The sequence below is a fragment of the Hyperolius riggenbachi genome, chromosome 4 (genome assembly GCF_040937935.1).
Source record: "Hyperolius riggenbachi isolate aHypRig1 chromosome 4, aHypRig1.pri, whole genome shotgun sequence".
Taxonomy (NCBI): domain Eukaryota; kingdom Metazoa; phylum Chordata; class Amphibia; order Anura; family Hyperoliidae; genus Hyperolius; species Hyperolius riggenbachi.
This window is the reverse complement of record NC_090649.1, coordinates 118,387,702-118,413,720: the sequence shown is the minus strand read 5'-3', so window position 1 is coordinate 118,413,720 and position 26,019 is coordinate 118,387,702. Positions and strand designations below refer to the sequence as shown.

General features: G+C 45.6%; 1 protein-coding gene across 1 annotated transcript in view; it reads left to right on the top strand.

The window, feature by feature from the left end:
- The window catches only part of LOC137571407 (serotransferrin-A-like), a 91,922-nt gene that overhangs the window by 34,873 nt on the left and 31,030 nt on the right, over positions 1–26,019 (top strand). Inside the window, exons 6-10 of the mRNA XM_068280442.1 lie at positions 2,105–2,157; positions 7,889–8,052; positions 10,531–10,684; positions 19,050–19,198; positions 22,383–22,476. Of these exons, the coding sequence (XP_068136543.1) occupies positions 2,105–2,157; positions 7,889–8,052; positions 10,531–10,684; positions 19,050–19,198; positions 22,383–22,476 (614 nt within the window). The remainder of the gene's footprint in view (positions 1–2,104; positions 2,158–7,888; positions 8,053–10,530; positions 10,685–19,049; positions 19,199–22,382; positions 22,477–26,019) is intronic.

Genomic DNA, 26,019 nt, shown 5'->3' with positions numbered 1-26,019 from the left:
TCTTTTTTACAGGTGACTAGTTAAGACAGGTGTCCTTAATGAGGGTGACTAATTGAGTAGAAGTGTCTAAATACTCTGTGGGAGCCAGAACTCTTAATGGTTGGTAGGGGTTCAAAAACTTATTTCCCTCAATGAAATGCAAATCAGTTGCTATCTTTTATTTAAGGTTATTTTTTCGATTTTCCTTTTGATGTGCTATCTGCCACTGTTAAAATAAACCTACCATTGAAATTATACTGTTCTGAGACTTTTCATTTCTTTGTCATTGGACAAACTTACAAAATCAGTGAGGGGGTCAAATAATTATTTCCTCCACTGTAGCACCAACATCTTCTGCAGCGCTGTAGAGTATATTGTGTTACTAACTGTCCCTCAGAGGGGCTCACAATCTAATCCCTACCATAGTCCAAGGTCTATATCATGTACTGTATGTATCATAATTTAGGGCCAATTTTAGGTGGAAGCCAATCAACTTATCTGTATGTTTTGGGTTGTGGGAGGAAACCGGAGTGCCCAAAGGAAACTCATCTAAACATGGGGAGAACATACAAACTCCATGCAGATAGGTCCATGGCTGTGATTCAAACCAGGAACCCAGTGCTGCAAGGCGAGAGTGCTAACCACTACGCCACTATTCTGCTCATTGTCTATGTTGCAAGTAGCCTTCCATCTTGCTTCTTTCAGTGGAGGGATGCAGGCCTTTTGTTCTACCTCTCTCTTCTTTGAATAGAAGGGGATTGGGAAAAGTAACAGAAGGGAACAGGCTGGAACTTGTCCTCCATCCTACTTCACTCTGTGGGTACAAGTACAGCAAAGGTTGTGACATGCCCTCTCTTCTATATCTTTATGTGTTAAGTGGTTGCCACTTGCTCTATCTTACAAATTTCTGTCTACAGAAGGGAACATGGTACGTTCTGCCACTTGCATTCCCTCCAATGCATAGCGAGTCAACTTCAGGCTTGAGTTGAAATTCTATGACTTCTTTAAAGAGGAACGGTCGCAAAAATCTTAAAATTTAAAACACATACAAAGAAGAAGTGCATTTCTTTCAGAGTAAAATGAGCCATAAATGACTTTTCTCCTATGTTGCTGTCACTTACAGTAGGTAGTAGAAATCTGACATCACCGACAGGTTTTGGGTTAGTCCATCTCTTCATGGGGGATTCTCAGCATGGACTTTATTCTTAACCCTCCTGGCGGTATAAAAAATTCCACCAGAAGGCAGCGCAGCAGTTTTTGTTTTTTTTTTATATCATGTAGTGAGCCCAGGGCTCGCTACATGATAGCCGCTGCTCAGCGGCATTCCCCGGCTCGCTTCGATTGCCTTCGGCGATCTCCGATCAGGAAATACCGTTCAAGGAACGGGATTTCCTGGAGGGCTTCCCCCGTCGCCATGGCGACAGGGCGGGATGATGTCACCAACGTCCCCGACGTCGGGACGTCATTGGGAGTCCCGAACCACCTCTCAGCGCTGCCTGGCACTGATTGGCCAGGCAGCGCACGGGGTCTGGGGGGGGGGCGCGCGGGGCGACGGATAGCGGCGATCGAGCGCGGGGCGGCGGCGATCGGTGTGCTGACGCAGCTAGTTGCATGCAGCAAAAAAAATTAAACAAACCGGCACAGCAGGGCCGGAGGAAACCTCCGTTCGGGGTTACCGCCAAGGAGGTTAATAAAAACATTCCCTGAAAAAGATTTATACAAAGATGCTGGCCAGCCTCCCTGCTCGCTGCACACTTTTTTGGCAGTTTGACAGATCAACTGCCATTCACTGAGTGCTTTTAAAAATAAAGAAAACCCTGAGAATCTCCTATGAGAAGATGGGCTAGTCCAAAATCTATCAGTTATATCAGATTTCTACTACTTACTGTAAGTGACAGCAACGTAGGAGAAAAGTAATGTATGGCTCATTTTACTCTGAAAGAAACGTACTTCTTTTTTGTGTACGTTTACATGTATTTTAAATGTTAAGATTTTCGCGTCAGAGGTCCTTTAAGTCACTATTCTAGGATAAATGACATAAGACATAGCAGCTCAGATAACATTTATTATTCTTTAACAATTGTACTAAGTAGATTTATGTTTTTGTTTTGTTTTTTTCATTCAGCTGTCTGAAACAGGGTAAAGGAGATGTGGCTTTTGTCAAGCACATTATGAAAGGTAATTGAGATATTTGTTTGTACTGTATTTATAGATGATATACCTGAGCTTTTTTTTTTTTTATCAATACATTTTTATTGAAGTTTTCAAAAGCATATAATACACGAAGTAATATATCGTATATGAATACAATCATTTACTTTACATAGAATTAAAAACACATAACACACAACACTATATGCATATTCTACTGATATTAAACAATAAACTTCTTTAGGATACATCAGATGTTTGAGCATTATCCCAAACACTACATACAACTTTCCTACTACAAACTATAGGGGTTAACTCTCGAATCATATTAGGGCTATTGTCTAAACGGAAACTTCCTAATTGCTATACAGCCAATAATAGTTGCTAACTACTTTGTGTCTTCCAATTATAACACTGTAAGAACCCAGACTCTCCCAACAGTGGTAGCTGGGGTTACAGTTTGCGCAGTTTGAAGAATCTCTCCATTTGTAAGTTGAATTTAAGTATATGTATTAGTTGGCTGATGCTAGGTCTGTCCGTTTGTTTCCAGTTGGAAACTATTAGTTGGCGGGCAATACATAAAATGTGAGTACAAACCAGTCTAAAATTTTTAGGGATTTGGTCTAGATCAGTAGAGAATAAGGCCATTTTGGAGGATAGTTTAACCACCCTGGCGTTCTATTAAGATCGCCAGGGCGGCTGCAGGAGGGTTTTTTTTAAATTAAAAAAAAACTAGATGGCGCTCCGGAGGCGTTATTCTGATCGCCTCCGGCGGCCAAAAGTAACACGGAAGGCCACAATGAGCGGCCTTCCGTGTTTTGCTTACTTCGTCGCCATGGCGACGAGCGGAGTGACGTCATGGACGTCAGCCGACGTCCTGACGTCTGCCGCCTCCGATCCAGCCCTTAGCGCTGGCCGGAACTATCTGTTCCGGCTGCGCAGGGCTCAGGCGGTTGGGGGGACCCTCTTTCGCCGCTGCTCGCGGCGGATCACCGCAGAGCGGCGGCGATCAGACAGCACACGCGGCTGGCAAAGTGCCGGCTGCGTGTGCTGCTTTTTATTTGGTAAGAATCGGCCCAGCACCCTCTGGCGGTAATGGACAAGCTGAGCTCGTCGATACCGCTAAGGTGGTTAAAGCTAGTATCCACAAATTTAGTTAAGATGGTTTCTACTTCATCCTTAAAGGGAAGTATCTTGGGACAGTACCATAACAGGTGAACTAAGGTACCTGTATGTGAACATTGTCTCCAACTGTCTGGGGTAACAGTTGTAAGTGAGAGGTATTTGGAGCTTGCCATAATTATTTACTTTTAAACAATACTAGTTGCCTGGCTATCCTGCTGATTCTCTGCCTCTAATGTTGGGCATACACGGCGTCGAGGGAGGCTTATCAATCGAGCCTGATGGCTCGATTGATAATATCCGACGTGTCTGATCACCGCGTGGATTGATTCCGCGCTCGATACCCGTGGGCGGACAATAGCGGCGAATCGAGTGGAAGATAAGAAACGCCGGCGAGGACGAGCGGGAATCGATCCGGGCGCACGCGCGGACGAGCGGGGACGCGGCGGGAGTCGATCCAGCAGCTAATCGCCCACCAGATCGACCCGTGTATGCCCAGCATAATACTTCAAGTCATAGACCCTGAACAACCATGCAGATCAGACGTTTGTGATAAAAATCTGACAAGATTAGCTGCATGTTTGTTTCAGGTGTGTGATAAAGACGGGGACAGGCAAAAATGGCGCACAGCGCCAATAGTGTCAGAATGGCGCTGGCGCTGCACTTAAAACGATATTTATCGTTTTATATGTTAATATTTTTTTGCAGTGATTGGGCTGGAGAGGCAGTGGGCTGGCAGCGGGGGTCGGGCTGGAGAGGCAGCGGGGTCAGGGTGGAGAGGCAGCGGGCAGTGGGCTGGCAGCGGGGGTCGGGCTGGAGAGACAGCGGGGTGGAGGGAGGATTACGCAGCATGTGTATACATTACCTCGTCCCGGCCGGCGATCGCTCCTTCACTTCATAGCTTGCACGAGTCCTGCATCCAGCCAATCACCATGCGGCTTCAGTTTCCGCATGGTGATTGGCTGGATGCAGGACTCGTGCAAGCTATGAAGTGAAGGAGCGATCGCCGGCCGGGACGAGGTAATGTATACACATGCTGCGTAATCCTCCCTCCACCCCGCTGTCTCTCCAGCCCGACCCCCACTGTCTCTCCAGCCCGACCCCCGCTGCCAGCCCGCTGCCTCTCCACCCTGACCCCGCTGCCTCTCCAGCCCGACCCCCGCTGCCAGCCCGCTGTCTCTCCATCCTGACCTCGCTGCCAGCCCGCTGTCTCTCCAGCCCGACCTCCGCTGCCAGCCCGCTGTCTCTCCAGCCCGACCTCCGCTGCCAGCCCGCTGTCTATCCAGCCCGACCTCCGCTGCCAGCCCGCTGTCTCTCCATCCTGACCTCGCTACCAGCCCGCTGTCTCTCCAGCCCGACCTCCGCTGCCAGCCCGCTGTCTCTCCAGCCCGACCTCCGCTGCCAGCCCGCTGTCTCTCCATCCTGACCTCGCTACCAGCCCGCTGTCTCTCCAGCCCGACCTCCGCTGCCAGCCCGCTGTCTCTCCAGCCCGACCTCCGCTGCCAGCCCGCTGTCTCTCCATCCTGACCTCGCTACCAGCCCGCTGTCTCTCCAGCCCGACCTCCGCTGCCAGCCCGCTGTCTCTCCAGCCCGACCTCCGCTGCCAGCCCGACCCCCTCTGCTAGCTCCCTGCATTGTTCAATGGCACACCGTTCTGCTGTTTTATAAAACGCTATTTACCGTTTTAATGGATTTACATTAAAACGGTAAATAGCGTTTTATAATCGGCAGAACAGTGCGACAGTGCGCCATTATTTCCTCCGCGCCATTTTTTACTGTATGCATAAAGACACTAGGGATACCGGAATGATCAGCAGGACTGCCAGGTATTGGGTATTGTTTAAAAGGAAATAAATAAGGCAAGATAATACACATCAGTCATAATTAGCAATGTCATGTCTAGGAAAACTCATGGAAAAGCATAAGATCAGTTTGGTCAGGTAATAGATATGTAAGTCTCTGATTTGCTAGTCATTATCATGTGCTAAAGCAGGATGTGATCACAACAAATCAGAGCTTTGGTAATGTATCTGCTGGTCAAAGAAAGCACATGCTTCTCCAGAGTTCTCCTAGACAGCACCATCACTAGTCATAATGTCCCATCGCCTGTTGATCAATAAACTCTGTGCTCCTGCCACTAACTGACACATTTCTGGTTGTAGTAATTTAAAACAAAAATAGATAAAATATGTGTAGGAGGCGCCCAGAATATACATTAACTTTAAGTCATATAGTATTTAAAGTGGACCCAAACCAAACATTTTTTTTAATTCAAAATATTTAGTTGCACCACTCTGACACATACAAAGATAAATAAACACTCCTTCAAACCTAAGATGCATTTCAGTGCATGCTTTTTACCCATCTCTTTTTATAACTAGGGTTATACAGGTGGCATCCATTAGCAATTCATCCTTTGCCGGACACCACCTACTCCACCAGTTTGCCGGATTCTGTCCCAGCAATATGAAAGGAAGGGAGGGTTTCCTCCAATAAATGTAAAATATTTTATATTTGTCATCATGCATCTCAAAAAAGGCTGCCATTTATTATTATAATTTAGAAAATAGATTTTATCTCTGAAATCTTGCATTTTTAATTTGGGTCCACTTTTAAGTAATCATGTCTTACCTCTATCAATGAACAATCCACATAGGTAGAAATTAATTTTAATTTTAATGATGCACAACAAAGACAACGAGTTTCACGGTTACTGGCCCACTTCCTCAGGTCAATAAAAACTGCGTAAGTCAGCAGTGATCATGAGTGTAGGCGCCTCTTTTTATTGACCTGAGGAAGCGGGTTAGTACCCGTGAAACGTGTTGTCTTTGTAGTGCATCATTCAAATTAATTTCTACCTGGTTTAAAAATAAGTTATTGCGCAAAGGTGGATCAGCGCATCACCAGGCCGCCTCCGAATGGCCACCAATCAGAGGTGCGCTGAGCCCCCCCAAGAAACCACAAACGCACCTTGAAACCAAACAGAAGCTCTGCATAAACATCAATAAGCAATGCTATTACATGGGAGCAGCTGACCAAAGTTACTTACATTTGTACATGGCGAGGAAAGGAAAGTACATGGCCTACATATACTGGGCACATATACCCCTGGCTACCTGTTCTGGGGACATCTATACCACTGGCCACCTATTCTGGGGACACCTATAGACCTGGGGCTACCTATTTTTGGGGAACCACTGCTGTCAGATTAAGTGTATTTTGGGGAACTATTGACAGATTATGTGTATTTTGGGGGAATCGCTGCTGCCAGATTACATCTATTTTTAGGGAACCACTGCCATATCTGTATTGTTCCGTAGATTTTTGGTGAAATGTTGTAAGATTACATGTATTTTGGGGGAAGGGGGGAAACACTATGGCAGAGCTCAAACTTCCCCGGCAGACCTTTTGCAGCACTACTAAAATCATGTATATTTGGCCCCACCCATGACCACGCCCACAATCTGGTGCATGACCACGCCCATTTTTCAGCATGCCGCGCTGCGTGCGGAGCAGGGGATTTTCTCAGTAAAAACAATCTTTTGTCAGTACATTTTTAGGTATTTGTCAGTAAAAAATAATGTGAAAGGTTGGCAACACTGCGGGCAGGGCAGATTGTAGAATTTTTGCTGAGAGGATGCGCCCCCCCCCCCCCCCCGTTCCGGATGAAAGGATGATATGCTATGTATATAGATAGATAGATAGATAGATAGATAGATAGATAGATAGTATATAATCACATATAAGCCTAATTTTTCAGCATGAAAAATGTGTTGAAAAGTTACCCCCTATGCACATATGTGAGTCAGTGGAGAAGAACGGATGGTGGAGCAGATTTGTTACTGGCAGAGGAGCGTAAGGATCGTGCACTAGTGATCCTGCTCTTGCCAACAGACTCTCTGCTGTGTCCGTGCCCCCAACCCCTGCAACATGGTGTGCAGAGTGCGCTGCTCAAAACTACCTATGTCCCCTGGCTTGTGGAGTGGAGTGTGCCAGCAGCGTGTCAGTGGTACAATGGTCAGGGATTCTTCCTGTGTGGCATTTGCTGTGTCTCATATCTATGACCCCATCTACTGGCATCTTGAGAAACAGCTGTATCATCCTTGGGGAACATCTGGCTATAGAGAGGAGGGCTGACTTGTACTGGGGCACAACTAGCTACTGTGGAGGGGGCTACACAGGGGAGGGGGCTTATATGTGAGTCAATTACTTTTTCCTGGTTTCTGAGGGAAAAGTGGGTACCTCAGCTTATACACTTCTGTAACATATATTAGGTGTATAAAAACTATCGTAAAATATCAGTATTGAATACTGATATTTTACTATAGCTACACCTAAGCCTAGCTTAGTTCGCGGTGCCTAAATTTCTACTAATCATTTTCAGCCATGTCTAGCTAAACTGACAGCGAGTCAAGCATGGCATAGCAAAAAGTTTACTTATCTACAAATAACTGGGAACTGGCTGATGATATTGAAATAGGAAGCACAACTATCTGCTGTTAGGTGGCAAAGCTTGCAACCTTTATCTGGGTCATATCATATCCTGATGGTCGGTAAGTTAGCAGTTGTGCAATCGCAGTAATGTTCATTTGTTAGTCTTCTTCATATGAATCTATGCATTTACATTCACCTGCAGAGGAATGCAAGAAGAACACTGAGCTGCTGTGTCTGGATAACACAAGGAAACCAGTTGAAGACTATAAGAATTGTTACTGGGGACAACTACCATCTCATGCTGTGGTAACTGCAGACAAAGAGGACAAAATTAAAACTGTCACTCAATTCCTGGAAGATGCTCAGGTAAATATGTTGCTTTACCTTTGATAACCAGTAATACAATCAAGCTGATTTGTGTACATGTAAAACAAGGTGCCTGGAAAAAAGGGCGCTGTAAATAGTCGCTTGTAGAATATCGATAAAATTACATATAATCTACTACTTAATTACAATAGTAATATATCGGTAATCTTTACTGATATTTTACTATGATCTAACTTAGGCCTCTTTTCCACGAACTGTTTACAGGCAGTGAAATGCCTCTCAAACTCTCACAACTGCTTGCTGCTGCCTGGTAACTGCTCACTGCTGCCTGGCAACTGCTTGCTGAGCACACAGCTCAACAGTTCGTGGAAAAGAGGCCTTAATCTAATCAGACAATGGGTAGAGCCACACAGTCCTGCTTCTCACCCTCATTTGATCCGAATTTGTGGGTGGGACACGAGAATCACAGAGCAGAAGAAGAAGATGACCAAAAAGGCTTTCCCATACCCCTTTAGATGTGCAGATCTATACATTGATATACAGAAGAGAGCCCTCTAGTGGCATGTATGCATATCTAAAGGGATGCAGGAAGCCTTTTTTTTCACAGGACAGAAACAGGAACTGCATATGCAGACACTTGTGAAAAGAATCACAGCTTGCAGCAGAGACATCCTCCACAGCTGGTGAGACTTCATTACTGAACATGGCTTAGTGAATTGAAGCAACATTTTTCAGTATATTACTGGTCTATTGCCGCATGTGAGGAAATTTTAGTGAATGTGAAAAAAAAGTCTAAAACTCTGTATGACTTTGCTGAACAGAGGCGCCAGCAGAATAAAAACTATAATTAAAAGTTTTAAAATATGCTGGGGAGGCAGTGGTGAACTTACCTCCGAAAGCAGACTAGACTACTTGTCTGACATAAATAAACACTTTATTAGTACCCCAATAGATGCAACGCGTTTCGCAGGACCAAGCCCGCTTCATCAGGCAATAAAACAGGGGACAAAACCAGTGGCGTAGCTAGAGATCATGGGGCCCCGTAGCAAAACTTTCTTGGGGCCCTTAGATATAGGCATTCTTAAAGTGGATCCGAGATAAACTTTTACTCCTTGCATAATTGTGTTCCTTTCATATAGTTTATAGAGCATTCCTCAAGCCAAATACTTCTTTTGTTTTGTTTTAATACTCTAATTCCCTATAAACTAAACAAGCCTCGCCCACAGCTTTTCAGAGAGCCTTGGCACTCTGTCCCAGGTAGCAAGGGCTTATGGGAGCTCAGTCTGGACAGGAGGAGGTTACTAGCCATTGATTTCAGAGGCAGAGGGGAGGAGGCAGGAGGAGAGGGGACTGAACTTACACACAGGCAAGCTAATAGCATCTCCAGCCCTCAGCCTGTGACAAACAGAACATGGCTGCCCTCATTGTATCACAGGAATAAATGATCATAAACTGTTGAAGCTGTTTGCAGCTAGATTTGCTGTGTAAACTATCTAAACTTTAGATAAGATAAATAGAGAAGCTAACTTGTTATAGTTACTTTTTATCTCGGATCCGCTTTAAGCAATGCCACTTGCCCCTACCCTGTGGATATGAGTTAATTGGGTAATTTACATTCCCATGCATTCAACACTGCACATAGTTTATGCGCACTGAGATAAAGTCAGAGGGTGAATAAACACAAGAAAGCTAATAGTGATTACATCAAATACCCACTGGGCCCCCTTTGCTGAAGGGCCCCATAGCAGCTGCTATGGCTGCTAGGGCTATTGCTACGCCCCTGGACAAAACAGTAGCTCTCAGGTAGCACGTATAGTGCCTCTGAGTCATTATAGTGTCCACCCTTGGTGGAAGGGGGACCCACCCCCTACCTTTCTTCTATCTACAGAGAGCGACTTCTTAACCCTGAGTGAGGACAGGTCTAATCTCCTCACCTGCATTCACAGAGGTAACCCTTGTTTGTGAGTATAACCTTCTCACATTACATTATTCACTATTGTCCTTAGCATACTACACCATATTGGGCTCTCGGTGTCTTTTTCTTAAAATTCTGTATGTGGTATTTTTATGACCTAATGTATTTCATTGAACAGCCCTTAGTGAATTTTGGCCAATATGAATGAACGTAATGCATGAAAATGCAGCACAAAGCAGCAACTAGATCCTAGTTGGATCTAACTAATATTTCCAAAACAAAAGTGGCTCACAGATTGCCACTATTGCCACATAATTAGTGCTACAAGCAAGTCTGACAGGCTCTATGTAATGCAGCAATGCTTGTGGCTAGGTGCACACTTAGCAGAAACGCAAGCGTTGCGGAAAACGCTGCGTTTTTGCCGTTAATGGAAGTCTATGGGCCGCATGAAAAAACGCATATAAAGCGTCTACTTTAAGTCTGTTAACATCCACCAATCGAAAGCAGTCATTTTGGCTTGACAGATAACTGCCAGATAATTATAGATTGAAATTATTATCTTGGTACCATGACTGTAATATATATTTGTTCATTACATTCAGAAAAAACCAGAGTGTAAACTGTTTGGTTCTGCTCACGGCAAAGATCTGATGTTCAAAGACTCTGCAACCAGTCTCATCCCACTCCCAGAAAAGATGGATGCCTTCCTGTTCTTGGGCCGTAAATACACAGATGCCAGTAAAGCCCTGGATCAAGGTATATAGGTCCTATTTTCAGATCTATTCTGTATGCTATGAGTACCGGTATATAGCAGTGCACTAACCCCAAAAGAAGTCAATGCCTTTAGACGTCTGTGGCTGATGGATGCAAAAACACATAACACCTATAGATGTCCGTGGCAGTAGAAAGTGGCTAGTTTGTTAGGTCAAAAAGTACTTCTTCTTGTTTAAGGGCCTGTACACACGGGAAATCTCCAACACCATCGCAAACGCAGGGCAATGCAATTGCATTTTTTAATCAAAACTCTACTTGCAATTTTTGTGCATTTGCGATGCAATTGCGATTTTTCTGAGGCTATATTTTGTTTGCCTAAAAAACACAATTAAAATTGCATGCCTTGTGGTTTTCCTGCACAAACGCGAGCACTCAAAAAGCACTGCAGGCACCGCAATTGTAGCTTTCTAAAATCATATCATGCCTCACGATTTACCGTATTTTCATGAAGGCTTTGTGATTGAAAAATCACATGCGACTCTAAAATCGCAGCGCAACACAGCCAATGTGTACAGGCCCTAAGGCCTTGTTCACATTATAAATCACCAGTGCTATCGCAAGAGATGACGCAAGAGACGATTTATAGAGTGCTTTTCAAAGCGCTTTGCACATAGAAAAGTGCTTTTGTAAGCACTTTTCTAAACATGTTTTCTAAGCGATTCAGATTAAGATTTTCACTTCCTGACGTCAAACAGGAAGTGAACTCTTTGACCCAGAAATAAATAAATACAATGTATTTATTCTTAAAAGCGCTTGGAAAATTGCAATTCAAAGCGATTTTTCAAGTGCTTTTACGATTTCCCTATATCTTCCATTGAGCCAAAACGCTCAGAAAATGGCACATGTAGCGTGTTTTTAATAAAATCTAAATGCTTACATGAGAACACTCTCCTAGAAAATCATTGCACAATTGTTTTTAGAGAGATTTCTAAAATCGTCAGCACTTTATAAAAATTGAAAACGCTCATAGTGTGAACAAGCTCTTAGAGTACTTCCAGGGGGGGACATCAGGGGGGGACATCCGTGACTCCCGTCACGGGCCCGGGCCTGCAGGGGGGCCCCATCCCCGCCGCGGCCCTAGCGGGTGCCGCCGACCGCCGCTCAACCTCCCCTGGCCACTGCTCCCTCCCTCCATCCCTCTAGCCGCCGCCTCCGCCGCCGCGTCAGACCCCGATCAGGCGGCGACAATAGTGCGGGCGCTAGGACCCAGCGCCCGCACTGATATGCGGAAGTGACGTCACTTCCGCATATAGAGCGGGTGCGTCCAGCGCCCGCTCTTACTGGTCGGGTCGCCGCTGATCTTGAGGTCTGATGCTGCTGGCAGCCTGGCAAGGTAGGGGAGGCAGCGGCGGCGGCTGGGGGGGGCTCCCTGTCACTCGCTCACTAGCTAAAGGGCCTCCCTGTCACTCACTCCCTAGCTAAAGGGCCTCCCTGTCACTCACTCACTGCCTAATGGGGCTCCCTGTCACTCACTCACTGCCTAATGGGGCTCCCTGTCACTCACTCACTAGCTAAAGGGCCTCCCTGTCACTCACTCCCTAGCTAAAGGGCCTCCCTGTCACTCACTCACTGCCTAATGGGGCTCCCTGTCACTCACTCACTAGCTAAAGGGCCTCCCTGTCACTCACTCCCTAGCTAAAGGGCCTCCCTGTCACTCACTGCCTAATGGGGCTCCCTGTCACTCACTCCCTAGCTAAAGGGCCTCCCTGTCACTCACTCACTGCCTAATGGGGCTCCCTGTCACTCACTCACTAGCTAAAGGGCCTCCCTGTCACTCAGTCCCTAGCTAAAGGGCCTCCCTGTCACTCACTCACTCACTGCCTAATGGGGCTCCCTGTCACTCACTCACTAGCTAAAGGGCCTCCCTGTCACTCACTCCCTAGCTAAAGGGCCTCCCTGTCACTCACTCACTGCCTAATGGGGCTCCCTGTCACTCACTCACTGCCTAATGGGGCTCCCTGTCACTCACTCACTAGCTAAAGGGCCTCCCTGTCACTCACTCCCTAGCTAAAGGGCCTCCCTGTCACTCACTCACTGCCTAATGGGGCTCCCTGTCACTCACTCACTAGCTAAAGGGCCTCCCTGTCACTCACTCCCTAGCTAAAGGGCCTCCCTGTCACTCACTGCCTAATGGGGCTCCCTGTCACTCACTCCCTAGCTAAAGGGCCTCCCTGTCACTCACTCACTGCCTAATGGGGCTCCCTGTCACTCACTCACTAGCTAAAGGGCCTCCCTGTCACTCAGTCCCTAGCTAAAGGGCCTCCCTGTCACTCACTCACTCACTGCCTAATGGGGCTCCCTGTCACTCACTCACTAGCTAAAGGGCCTCCCTGTCACTCACTCACTAGCTAAAGGGCCTCCCTGTCACTCACTCACTGCCTAATGGGGCTCCCTGTCACTCACTCACTAGCTAAAGGGCCTCCCTGTCACTCACTCCCTAGCTAAAGGGCCTCCCTGTCACTCACTCACTGCCTAATGGGGCTCCCTGTCACTCACTCACTAGCTAAAGGGCCTCCCTGTCACTCAGTCCCTAGCTAAAGGGCCTCCCTGTCACTCACTCACTGCCTAATGGGGCTCCCTGTCACTCACTCACTAGCTAAAGGGCCTCCCTGTCACTCACTCACTAGCTAAAGGGGCTCCCTGTCACTCACTCACTGCCTAATGGGGCTCCCTGTCACTCACTCACTAGCTAAAGGGCCTCCCTGTCACTCACTCCCTAGCTAAAGGGCCTCCCTGTCACTCACTCCCTAGCTAAAGGGCCTCCCTGTCACTCACTCACTGCCTAATGGGGCTCCCTGTCACTCACTCACTAGCTAAAGGGCCTCCCTGTCACTCACTCCCTAGCTAAAGGGCCTCCCTGTCACTCACTCACTGCCTAATGGGGCTCCCTGTCACTCACTCACTAGCTAAAGGGCCTCCCTGTCACTCACTCCCTAGCTAAAGGGCCTCCCTGTCACTCACTCACTGCCTAATGGGGCTCCCTGTCACTCACTCACTAGCTAAAGGGCCTCCATGTCACTCACTCACTAGCTAAAGGGGCTCCCTGTCACTCACTCACTGCCTAATGGGGCTCCCTGTCACTCACTCACTAGCTAAAGGGCCTCCCTGTCACTCACTCCCTAGCTAAAGGGCCTCCCTGTCACTCACTCACTGCCTAATGGGGCTCCCTGTCACTCACTCACTAGCTAAAGGGGCTCCCTGTCACTCACTCACTAGCTAAAGGGGCTCCCTGTCACTCACTCACTAGCTAAAGGGGCTCCCTGTCACTCACTCACTAGCTAAAGGGGCTCCCTGTCACTCACTCACTAGCTAAAGGGGCTCCCTGTCACTCACTCACTAGCTAAAGGGGCTCCCTGTCACTCACTCACTAGCTAAAGGGCCTCCCTGTCACTCACTCACTAGCTAACGGGGCTCCCTGTCACTCACTCACTAGCTAAAAGGGCTCCCTGTCACTCACTCACTAGCTAAAGGGGCTCCCTGTCACTTACTCACTAGCTAAAGGGGCTCCCTGTCACTCACTCACTAGCTAAAGGGCCTCCCTGTCACTCACTCACTAGCTAAAGGGGCTCCCTGTCACTCACTCACTAGCTAAAGGGGCTCCCTGTCACTCACTCACTAGCTAAAAGGGCTCCCTGTCACTCACTCACTAGCTAAAGGGGCTCCCTGTCACTTACTCACTAGCTAAAGGGGCTCCATGTCACTCACTACCTAACCTGGGGGTCCCTGTCAGAATCCAGGTGAGAGGTGTCTACCATAATAAGGGGGCATTATGTGCCTCATGTCTGCTGAATTTGTCTTGTTGGGGGCCTAATGATTGAATTTTTACTTGTTGGGGGCCTCATGATTTGTTGGGAGCCTCATTGCCTCAAGATTGCTGAATTTGTCTTGTTGGGGGCCTCATGATTTGTTGGGGACCTCATGATTTGTTGGGGCCTCATGATTGCTGAATTTGTCTTGTTGGGGGTCTCACGATTGCTGAATTTATCTTGTTGGGGGCCTCATGATTGCTGAATTTGTCTTGTTGGGGGCCTTATGATTGCTGAATTTGTCTTGTTGGGGGTCACATGATTGCTAACTGCGAGACTATGGGAAAAGCTGAATCATTACCATATGAGACAATAGCATTAAACCTACTTTTTTAGTTTTTTTAAACAGAAAATAAAACTGGGAGGTTCTAAAAAAATGATGGAGCACTTCCTCCTTCCGGCTTGAAGGAGGAAGTGCTCGATATCGAGGCTTGCAACGCGTCCATTCGGAAACTTGCATCTCGTTGAAACGCTGGGCGGAGAGCGGCGGTCTGGGTAATTAACCCCGCCGCATCTAGCCGCTCAGCTGTGGCAATTAGAGCTAACTTGAATCACGAGTATCCACCGTGGTTATTCGTGATTAATTTGTGGACAGCAAGCCTCCAACTAGCTCTGCCAACATGTAATGGCTACGCACATTTCTCAGTTTGGGGGGGGGGGGGGGGCCCGGACTGATGATTTGTGAGGGGCCCCAAAATTTCTGATGGCGGCCCTGACTTCCACACTGACTCACTGTGAAGTGTTTTACACTGACACTGCTTTGTGTGAAGATGTGTTTTCTACTACCTACATATCAGTGGATTCTTTGAGCATGATTTTGCATATCTTGCGAATATTATGCAAAATGAATATTACCCACGAAATTAAAAAATTAGGTGCAGAATGTAAAAAATTAGATGAAAATTCATGAAAGCCATTTATCCCTATCTGTTTTCAAAAGAAACTGCTCACAACGGATGGAAATATTTTGATTGCTTTTTGCTTGGGTTGCCGTGTTTGTATGTGGTTTTGTGTTCTCAGTTGCTATTAGTTAAAGAGAACCCGAGGTCGGGTTCTGACAATGCTAGCTGCACACAGAGGCTGGGTCTGCCTATACAGCCCAGCCTCTGTTGCTATCCTAATCCCTCCTAAGCCCCTCTGCGCTCTGCTATCCCCCATAAATCACAGCCGTGCTGTCGAAATGCAGCGTGTTGCACAGGGCTGTGTTTACCTCTATAGTGTCAGTCTGCTGCTGCCTCCGCCTCCTGCATAGCTCCGGTCCCCGCCCACGTCCCTTCCCTCCCCGCTGATTGGAGGGAAGGGCCACGGGCGGGGACTGGAGCTATGCAGGAGGCGGAGGGAGCAGCAGACTGACAGTACAGAGGTAAACACAGCGCGGCTGTGATTTATGGGGGATAGCAGGGGGAACTTAGGGGGGGATCTGGATAGCAACAGAGGCTGGGCAGTATAGGCAGACCCAGCCTCTGTGTGTAGATAGCATTGTCAGAACCCCACCTCGGGTTCTCTTTAAAATCATAAAAAATTGCCTGAAAATTGCCATGTACATACAGTATATAGGCACCATAAATGTTAGGCTAGGTTCACAGTGGCAATTGCGTTGTGTTCCCCGTAACAGCAGTAGCGCAAAGGATAGGCTAAGCGTCACCTAATGTTATCCATCCATAGCGTCGCATAAAGTGAAATTCAATGAAGCATATAGTCAATGAAAAGTATGCATCACTGTCACACTAAATAGATGCATTCTGTGGGAACGTACTGGGAACGTACTGCATGCAGTGCATTACGATGTCACACTCTTTTATACAGCAATGCACCCACCGCACAGTGAATGTTGCACAGGTGGTGCATTGCAGTGCGGCAAGCTGCATTGCGTCCTTTAACCGCACCACAACGCACCACTGTGAACATAGCCTAAATGCTTAAAAATGCTTTAGGAGATGGTGAAGGGATGGGCTGGGATCCCCGGAGAGAGTGGTCCATTTAAAGGACAACTGTAATGAGAGGGCTATGGAGGCTGCCATATTTATTTCCTTTTAAAACAATACCAGTTGCCTGGCAGCCCTGCTGGTCTATTTGGCTGCAGTAGTGTCTGAATAACCAATAACAAGCAATGTTCTTCAGTTGGCTAGTGCAGCAGACTTGAATGTGTTTTCCAAATGCAGATAAAATCAGACAGCAGTGAAGCACTGCACGCATTTTTTCTATCAATTACATTAGCTTCTGTGATAAAACGTGCATGTTTTCACACATACAGACACACATGGGGGTTGATTCACAAAGCCGTGATATGCTTAGCGCGTGTGGGTTAGCGTGCTTACAGGTTTGCGTGCATAATAGTAAAGGTTTGCGAGCATTAACTTCCCCGTTCACATTCTAAAATATGGGTTAGCACGTGAATGGGGAAAATGAATGCGTGCAAACCTTCACTTTTATGCGCGCAAACCTCTAAGCACGCTAACCCGCGCGCTAAGCATATCATGGCCGTGATATCATTTATCATGGCTTTGTGAATCAAGCCCATGGTGTGCAGAAAACGCATACAGAAAACAGACAGACGAGTGATCTCCCAGCCTCAGCTTATTACACTCACTCTGTCCATCTCTGATGGAGCAGAACTGGCTCTGCGGACTTCTCCAGCACCACTACAGTACACAGCACTTAGGGACTGGTAGAGAGGTTGGGGGCTGGGCGTTGTATACAAGAGCCTGCTGCACACTGAATAGGGACTGTCTACAAATCTTTGTATGCAAAACTTTGTATGATTCGTTTTCAGCGACTGTGCAGATGCAGTCATTAGAACAATTTGTGCAGAGAGCAGAACGTTTTTTTTCTTTCCGTGCCCTTAGATTTCAGTCTCTCAGGACAGGGGAAAATACCTTTTTCCCCCACAGGGTTCCCCTGCGGCTGCATCCCTTGCAGGGTCTATTGTTACGCCCCTGTGCACCGGGCCCTTAGGACAGAAGGGCCCCATAGGGCCCTCTCTCAACCACCGTATTAGTTTATTATTGGTTCTGTGCTGGTAATCACTTCTATAGGTGCTTTGAATCAGGGACGGATCTAGAGGGGGGCGAGCGGGTATCTTGCCCCAGGCGCAGCTTGTTGAATTCTTAAAAAGGCGGCAAAATGAATGGCAGTTTAGGTGCCAAAACCTGACCTTTAGGCGCCAAAACCTGACCTTGCCCCAGGCGCAACTTGGTCTTGCTCCGTCCCTGCTTTGAATGGTTGTGATCATTAACAAACTGTTCCCAACTGCCTTTCTTGCACCTTTGGTTGTTCTTGGCAGGTTCTGAAGTGCCGTATCAATTGTTATGTATAGAATGCTTGGGGGGCCCAAAGAACAACTTTTACTGGGGCCCATAGCTCCTTAGTTATGCCACTGGGTCTATGGCTAAACGTAGAGGCAGAGGTTCAGCAGACTAGCCAGGCAACTGGTAATGCTAAAAAGGAAATAAACATGGCAGCCTCCATATCCCGCTCGCTTCTGTTGTCCTCTAGGGACCCATCCCTGATTCTTCAAGACAGCCTTGCTGTTAGAAATAGAAAAAAGCATGCAGTTTACAGATATATTATGTTGTGCAGCCTGGAGAACCTTGTTAACAGGGCCGGCGCTACCATAGAGGCAAAGGAGGCAGCTGCCCCAGGCCCCCAGAGCTTGTAGGAGCCCCCAGTGGCTACAAGAGGGAAAAAAAATTCAAATCGGCCTTATAGTATTTGAGAAAATCGATTTTAAAGTTTCAAAGGAAAAAAAAAATACACATTTAAAAACCTGCTGACTTCAATGGTTAAATTTGCAGGATATGTTAAGGAGATCATTAGGAATAAGAGGAAAAAACAATTTTTCAAAAAGACCTTATAGTTTTTGAGAAAATCGATTTTAAAGTTTCGAAGGAAAAAAGTATACTTTTAAATGCGGTAAATGTCACTTTTAGTAGCAAACCTAACGGTAGTGTAATTTTACATGCATCAAACGAAATCACAATAAATTTCCTGACAGGGTTTCCAGGGGGTCTATACGCAGCCGCAGCGCTTTGGCCAGGGATCGCTATACAGCCGCAATATGGCTGTATGAAGATCCCTGGCATTTTTTCCTATTTTCCCAATTTTTTATTTTATGTTTAGAGTGTGGGAATTTAAAAAAAAAAAAAATATGTAAGGTCCCCCCTCCTGAAACTTTTTAACCCCTTGTCCCCCATGCAGGCTGGGATAGCCAGAATGTGGAGCTCCGACCGATTGGGACTTCACACCCTGACTATACCAGCTGCAAAAAAGGTCCCCTAATGCCGATTTTTTGTTGCGGGGTAAATGTTGGGGGGGCCCCCCAGGTTTATTTTGCCCTGGGGCCCCATTGTTGCTTAAACCGGCCCTGCTTGTTAAATCAAGGACATAGTGCCCGTGTCAGCAGCAGGGTGAGTGAGATATGATCACAGTGACTTCTAGTCATAACGATTACTAGACAGCATTTGTCTGATCTATTAAAACATTCTTTGTGCAACACAGAACATACACAGCAACAATGACTGATTACATTTTTTTTTATGTAGGAGTGCAACCTCCGTCCCAAGATAAGATCCAGTGGTGCACACAGAGTGCAGAGGAGAAATCAAAGTGTGACAACTGGAGCATAATGAGCGGAGGAGCCGTGGAATGCATTGCAGCTTCTGACGCAGAAGAATGCATGGTTAAAGTTTTGGTGAGTGAGACATTAACCTTTTTTAAATTGAGAATGACAAATGGACATGCACAGCACAATGGAATGCTAAATAATGAAAACTAGACTATATTATATTACAAAAAAACAGCAGTCACAATAGTAAACCAAAACATACCATCAACTACCATATAGGCACAAAACTCCTAAAAATCATTGGAATTGGTACTCTACTGTATTTTTCGACATTTAAGACGCATATTTTCTCTCCAAAAAATGGGGATTAAAAGTCACTGCATCTTATATTCCAAATACAGGGAGTCCCTGAGTTACAAACACCTGCGAATATAAACCGCAGACCCGCTGCAATATCAGGGACTCCCTGTATTGTCCCTCTGCTCCCTCGTGTATAATTACAAGCAGAAGCAGCAGCTGCACAGCTCACCTCATCCACTGGCTCCAGCAGTGATCAGAGACCTCACCTCTCCCTCACAGCGGGAGCAGTAAAAAATGTCGCAGGGGAAATAATGGCACGCCGTTCCACCGATAAATGTATCATAAAACGCTATTTACCGTTTTAATGTTAATACATTAAAACTTTAAATAGCGTTTTAAGATACATTTATGGGCGGATCGGTGCGCCGTTAGAAAAAGCAGAGGGGCTTCACTACAGCTACGTTCTCACGTTTCCGGGAATGTTAGCGTCCAAATCCATGGCAACAGAGAGGAATCCGAGGCAGCCTCTGCTAGATGTTTCCCCATTCTGGCCAATAAGCAGCACAAAGGAGGGCAGAGACGTTCCACAGACACTCAGTAGCACGGACACCCGTACTTAATTAATCTTTTCTGATAAGTTCCTGCAACTGATGTAGTGCAGCGGTAAGGGTACAGACTAGGATAAAAGTTTTGCAGGTTCGAATCTGCTCTTCACTGCTTTTATTTATTTATTTATTTATTTTTAAACGGCAGTATTGTAATATTATTATACGTTTTTAAAATAGAAGTGTGAACGCAGAATAAGGATAAAGAGACAAAGAATTGATGGCTGCAAACTGACCAAAAATAGCTGTGATTAGTCAGAGAAGTGACTTTTCTCTGACTAATCACTGCTATTTTTGGTCAGTTTGCAGCCATCAATTCTTTTTCTAACGGCGCACCAATCCGCCCATAAATGTATCTTAAAACGCTTTTTAAAGTTTTAATGTATTAACTATAAACCGGTAAATAGCGTTTTATGATAAATTTATCGGTGGAACGGTGCGCTATTTTTTCCCCTGCGCCATTTTTACTCCATGCTTCACAGCTCCCCTAGTGCTGGCTTCTGCTGATGACACTCTGACGGAATGTGAAGTCACCCTCCAGCTCCTATTCCCTTTGCCGCAGTTTACCATTCAGCCTCAGACCCTGAGGGAATCCTAAAGGCATTCAGCGATGCAGGCAACATAGCCTTTTGGATTGGTTCGTGAGTCCACACAGTCCAATTTCGATTGTATGTAAGTCAAAACAATCTGTGTTCTCTATAGAGACCAGTTCACTGCCACCAATTCGCAATTTAGCATGCAAATACGCAAAGTATAACTCTAGCTAAATCCTGTAGGAAAAAGGGGTCAATTCAACACCCTTTTTAGAGATAGCAAAAAAAAAAACAATAAAACGGTTATGGGTTTTCAGAACAAGCACTTAGACAAACAATATCTAATTGTTTATTTTAAAAAATAATGCATAAACTAAATATAGCAATTGAACGAAATCAATCCAGTAAAAATAATAAGGCTTAAAAGTGAAAGTTGAAGATCAAAAGAGATAGAAAAAAAGAGGGGAAGAGTCGGCACTACATGGATTACTTTCCGCTTGTTGGGAGGATCCGTAGGATCATGGCAGATGCGACCCCATTGGTGCGGGCAGCGTGCCTTCAGCCTTCAAATGCACGGTATGTGTTAAAAAATTTTTGTACACTGCACGCCATCTGATGTATACCCACTGGCAATAAATGCACTAGGAGCAGTAGTGCCGACTTCGCATCTTCATTACTTGTTTAAAAGTGAAAGTAACTGCGTATAATGTCTTGAGCAGTTTGTGTCAGATTACTGTGCCATTTGCGATAGTAAGTCCAAAGGGAAGATATAATAGTCCAGTTATGTAAAGTTCTGTGGATAGAAGTCCATGGATAACAGCCACTCCTAGATGATATGTGGATGGCAAAAGAAGGACTCTTTTTTTTTTTTTTTTTTTTTTTTCTCACAGCCTGTGTCCAGCCATTTAACCCTTTCTCTGCTAGAGGGTGGAGATTGTAAGGGGAGCTGGGCCATTCTGATACATGCCCCCAGCTCCACCCTCTGTCATGTCAGGCAGGAAAGAATAAGAAATATCATCATGGTCATATCTCAGGGTCAGTTGATCGGAACCCGCAGAGAATGATACAGGCGTATTCCTGGCATTCTCTGTTTTAATTGGAATCTAAAAACAGGTACTTTGAAATATTCCATTTCCAAGCACCCTGGATCTCAGTGGAGGAAGATGCTATACACACTAGGTGGTTCAGACACACTCAAATCGTATGTAATAATTATTTAATCATTTTGACATGGCTGGCATCAACAGAAAACTGATTAATTTAGTAACATGACTATTCTTTTATCCCAAGGTGAATTAAAAGTAATTTCCATATCTGTAGTCAGCAGGAATTTACAACGGGAGGGGTCTGGTTTTCTAGTCCATGCATCCCTTTATCAAGATTCCTTGTAGTAGATCTTGAAGTATAAGAGATCACTCTGGTTTTGTGTGCTCATTCTCGCATAATTGCGCGGATGGCTCATCTCCGCCTGTGAATCCGTCACAGACATGATCAGCACAAGTCAGAAGTCAGCACTAGGGACTAGGGGAGCAATGATTGAGAGCAGAGATTCCTGATTGCCACTGGAACCAATGGATTAGGAGAGCCGGGCTGCCACTGCTTACATCTAATCAGGGGGAGCGAAAGGAGGACATGGGGGAGCGGGGGATTGAAGGACACACATGGGGACACAGGAGGACACATTGGGACACAGGAGGCATCTAGGCACATCCTCACAAGTTTGCCTCAGACAGCAAAAAGTCTAGAACCGGCCCTGGGCCTACTCGTGGCCTCAGAGGTGATAATCTTGTGTTGGCTTTGGCATTTTATCAGGGGCAGGGCAGGTTGTGCTACTGTGTATTAAATGCCATGTCTGCATGTTGATGTTTGCAGAAAGGGGAAGCTGATGCTGTCGCACTTGATGGGGGATACCTGAACACAGCAGGGAAGTGTGGACTGGTTCCTGCAATGCAAGAGATTTATGACGGTAAGACAAAATACTGGCTATTAACGGCAAGTCCTCAGAGTCAGCAAAATATGTTTAAAATTCTATTTTAAGTATGTTTTGGATTTGCAAGGTGGTGTATTTTAGGAGCACCTGTAGTCCTTACCCATTCTTTCAGCAAATGGTAAACATGAAAAGTACTGATGTCAGTAAACTGAAACAATAAAGACATTCTTTCAGCAGGTCAAAAAGCACAAGAAAAGGTATCCATATAGCATAAAGTAATAATCAAATTCATACAGACAGCACTGTAGATATTAAGCAAATTTATTAGGGACTTATCCCTTTAAAAACAATTAAAACATATAGCTGGGGGTACAGCTATCTCTTTACTTAGGTTATTTCCACTCGTGGTACATGTTGATTTTTACATAGGAGATTGGTATATTACTATTGGAAGATAGGTTGATTTGTGATTGAGCCACCAATGTTTCCCTGTAATTGTTTATTGTATATGTTACGGCCAGAACCCGAAGTGTGGCCACTTCTAGTTCTGGCCGGCCACTTCGGGTTCTGGCCGGCCAATGTGCGAAGTGGCCGCAGTGCAGCGGCCAATGTTAGAAATGGAATGTTTCCTTTTATTATTAATATAGTTTTCCGGCCGTCTCTGGCCAAATGGAGCAAAACAGTTAGTTAATTTAATTAAATGAAGCTGGCGGCAATGTAGAAGGATGAAGCCGCCCGGCTTCCGCTCCGCCTCCTCTCCTCCGCCCCTGCCTCTCTCTCCTCCCCGATACTGGCAGCGGGGGACATGCGTGTCCCCCCAGAGTCGTTCGTCGCGGCGGGCAATCCTGTCGTTCGTCCCTGCAGAGCGGGTGCTGGCAGAAGCAATGTCTGCAGCCTCCCCGCTCTGCTTTCCTGGCGCCACGAACGACTCTCGGGGACACGTGTGTCCCCACCGGCTGCCCGAAGAAGAGAGAGAGAGAGAGAGGCAGGGGCGGAGGAGAGGAGGCGGAGCCGCCAGCTTCATTTCATTAAATTAACTAACTGTTTTGCTACATTAATAATAAAAGGAAACATTACATTTCTAACATTGGCCGCTGCGCTGCGGCCACTTCGCATATTGGCCGGCCAGAACCCGAAGTGGCCGGCCAGAACTAGAAGTGGCCACACTTCGGGTTCTGGCCGTAACATATACACTGTGTTTTCTTATCAATGTTCAGTTGATGACCATTATTACATGTGTCATTTTCCTGTGACACCTAACCTGTACCCCCAGCTATAAGTTTTAATTGCTTTTAAAGGGATAAGTCCCCAATAAATTTGCTTATTATCTACAGTGCTGTCTGTATGAATTTGATTATTACTTTATGCTATATGGATACCTCTTCTTTTGTTTTTGATCTTGTTAATATGTATCCATGGCAGTTTTGAATAATATTTGGCTCATTTGTTGCATTATTCTTTCAGCAGGTATCATAGCAGGGAATTGTGATTTCCCACAAAGCACTTGTGGTGGGTCCTCCCTAACCTAAGATTGTCTCTGCCCCCATTAAGACATGCTATCAGTAAGCTTCAGAAATAAGTTTTGGATAGTGTAGCCCAGCGTTTCCAGCTGTATGCTGCTAATATCAACACTGCCTATAGAATTGTTTGATAAGTCTGAGGGGGAGAGTTCCGTTGTCAGGGCCATTGGTTGATTAGAATGACTGAGAAATTGGAAGTTCCATCCCAGCCGGGTACATTAAAAAGAGACGCCGCAAAAAAATAGCGCAGGGTGATGCAGATACAGTGGGATGCGAAAGTTTGGGCAACGCTGTTAATGCCATGATTTTTGTGTATAAATCGTTGGTTGTTTTACGATAAAAAATGTCAGTTAAATATATCATATAGGAGACACACACAGTGATATTTGAGAAGTGAAATGAAGTTTATTGCACTTACAGAAAGTGTGCAATAATTGTTTAAATAAAATTAGGCAGGTGCATAAATGTGGGCACTGTTTTCATTTTATTGATTCCAAAACCTTTAGAACTAATTATTGGAACTCAAATTGGCTTGGGAAGCTCAGTGACCCCTGACCTACATACACAGGAGAATCCATTTATACGAAAGAGTATTTAAGGGGGGTCAATTGTAAGTTTCCCTCTTCTTTTAATTTTCTATGAAGAGTAGCAACATGGGGGTCTCAAAACAACTCTCAAATGACCTGAAGACAAAGATTGTTCACCATCATGGTTTAGGGGAAGGATACAGAAAGCTGTCTCAGAGATTTCAGCTGTTTGTTTCTCCAGTTAGGAACATATTGACGAAATGGAAGACCATAGGCTCAGTTCAGGTTAGGGCTTGAAGTGGCAGACCAAGAAAATCTTGGATAAACAGAAGCGACGAATGGTGAGAACAGTTAGAGTCAACCCACAGACCAGCACTAAAGACCTACAACATCATCTTGCTGCAGATGGAGTCACTGTGCATTGTTCAACCATTCGGCACACTTTACACAAGGAGATGCTGTATGCAGAGGAAACCTTTTCTCCACCCACAGCGCAAATAGAGCCGCTTGAAGTATGCTAAAGCACATTTTGACAAGCGAGCTTCACTTTGGAATAAGGTGCTGTGGACTGCTGAAACTAAAATTTGGGCATAACAAGGGGCGTTATGCATGGAGGAAAAACAACATGGTATTTCAAGAAAAACACCTGCTACCTACAGTAAAATATGGTGCTACCTACAGTAAAATAAGGCCTGTGTGGACGGTGCAGGGACTGGGCATCTTGTCAAAGTTGAGGGACGCATGGATTCCACTCAGTATCAGCAGATTCTAGAGACCAATTTCCAGAAATCAGTGACAAAGCTGAAGCTGCGCTGGGGCTGGATCTTTCAACAAGACAACGACCCTAAACACTGCTCAAACTCCCTTAAGGCATTCATGCAGAGGAACAAGTACAACATTCTGGAATGGCCATCTCAGTCCCCAGACCTAAATATAATTGAAGCTAAGTTAAAGCTGAGCTGTCCATGCTTGGAAGGCATCACACCTGAATGAACTAGAGATGTTTTGTAAAGAGGAATAGTCCAAAATACCTTCAACCAGAATCCAGACTCTCATTGGAACCTACAGGAAGCGTTTAGAGGCTGTAATTTCTGCAAAAGGAGGATCTACTAAATTTTGATTTCATTTATTTTTTGTGGTGCCCAAATTTATGCACCTGTTTAATTTTGTTTAAACAATTATTGCACGCTTTCTGTAAATCCAATAAACTTCACTTCACTTCTCAAATATCACTGTGTGTGTCTCCTATATGATGTATTTAACTGACAACGTTGCCCAAACATCCACATCCCACTGTAATGACATCTTGCTACTAAAGTTATTTAATGTTTCCCAGCGATCACGTCTCCTCCACTTCCTGTTTACTTTGCAATAGTCCTGCAGCCAGCTAATCACCATGCAGGGAATGAAGCTGCATGGTGATTGGCTGGCTGCCAGACGTCTGCAAACTAAGTAGGAATTGGAGAAGACGCGATTGCCCGGGAGCAGGTAATGTATACAAACCTCCTGCCTACTCTCACACTGAACCCTCC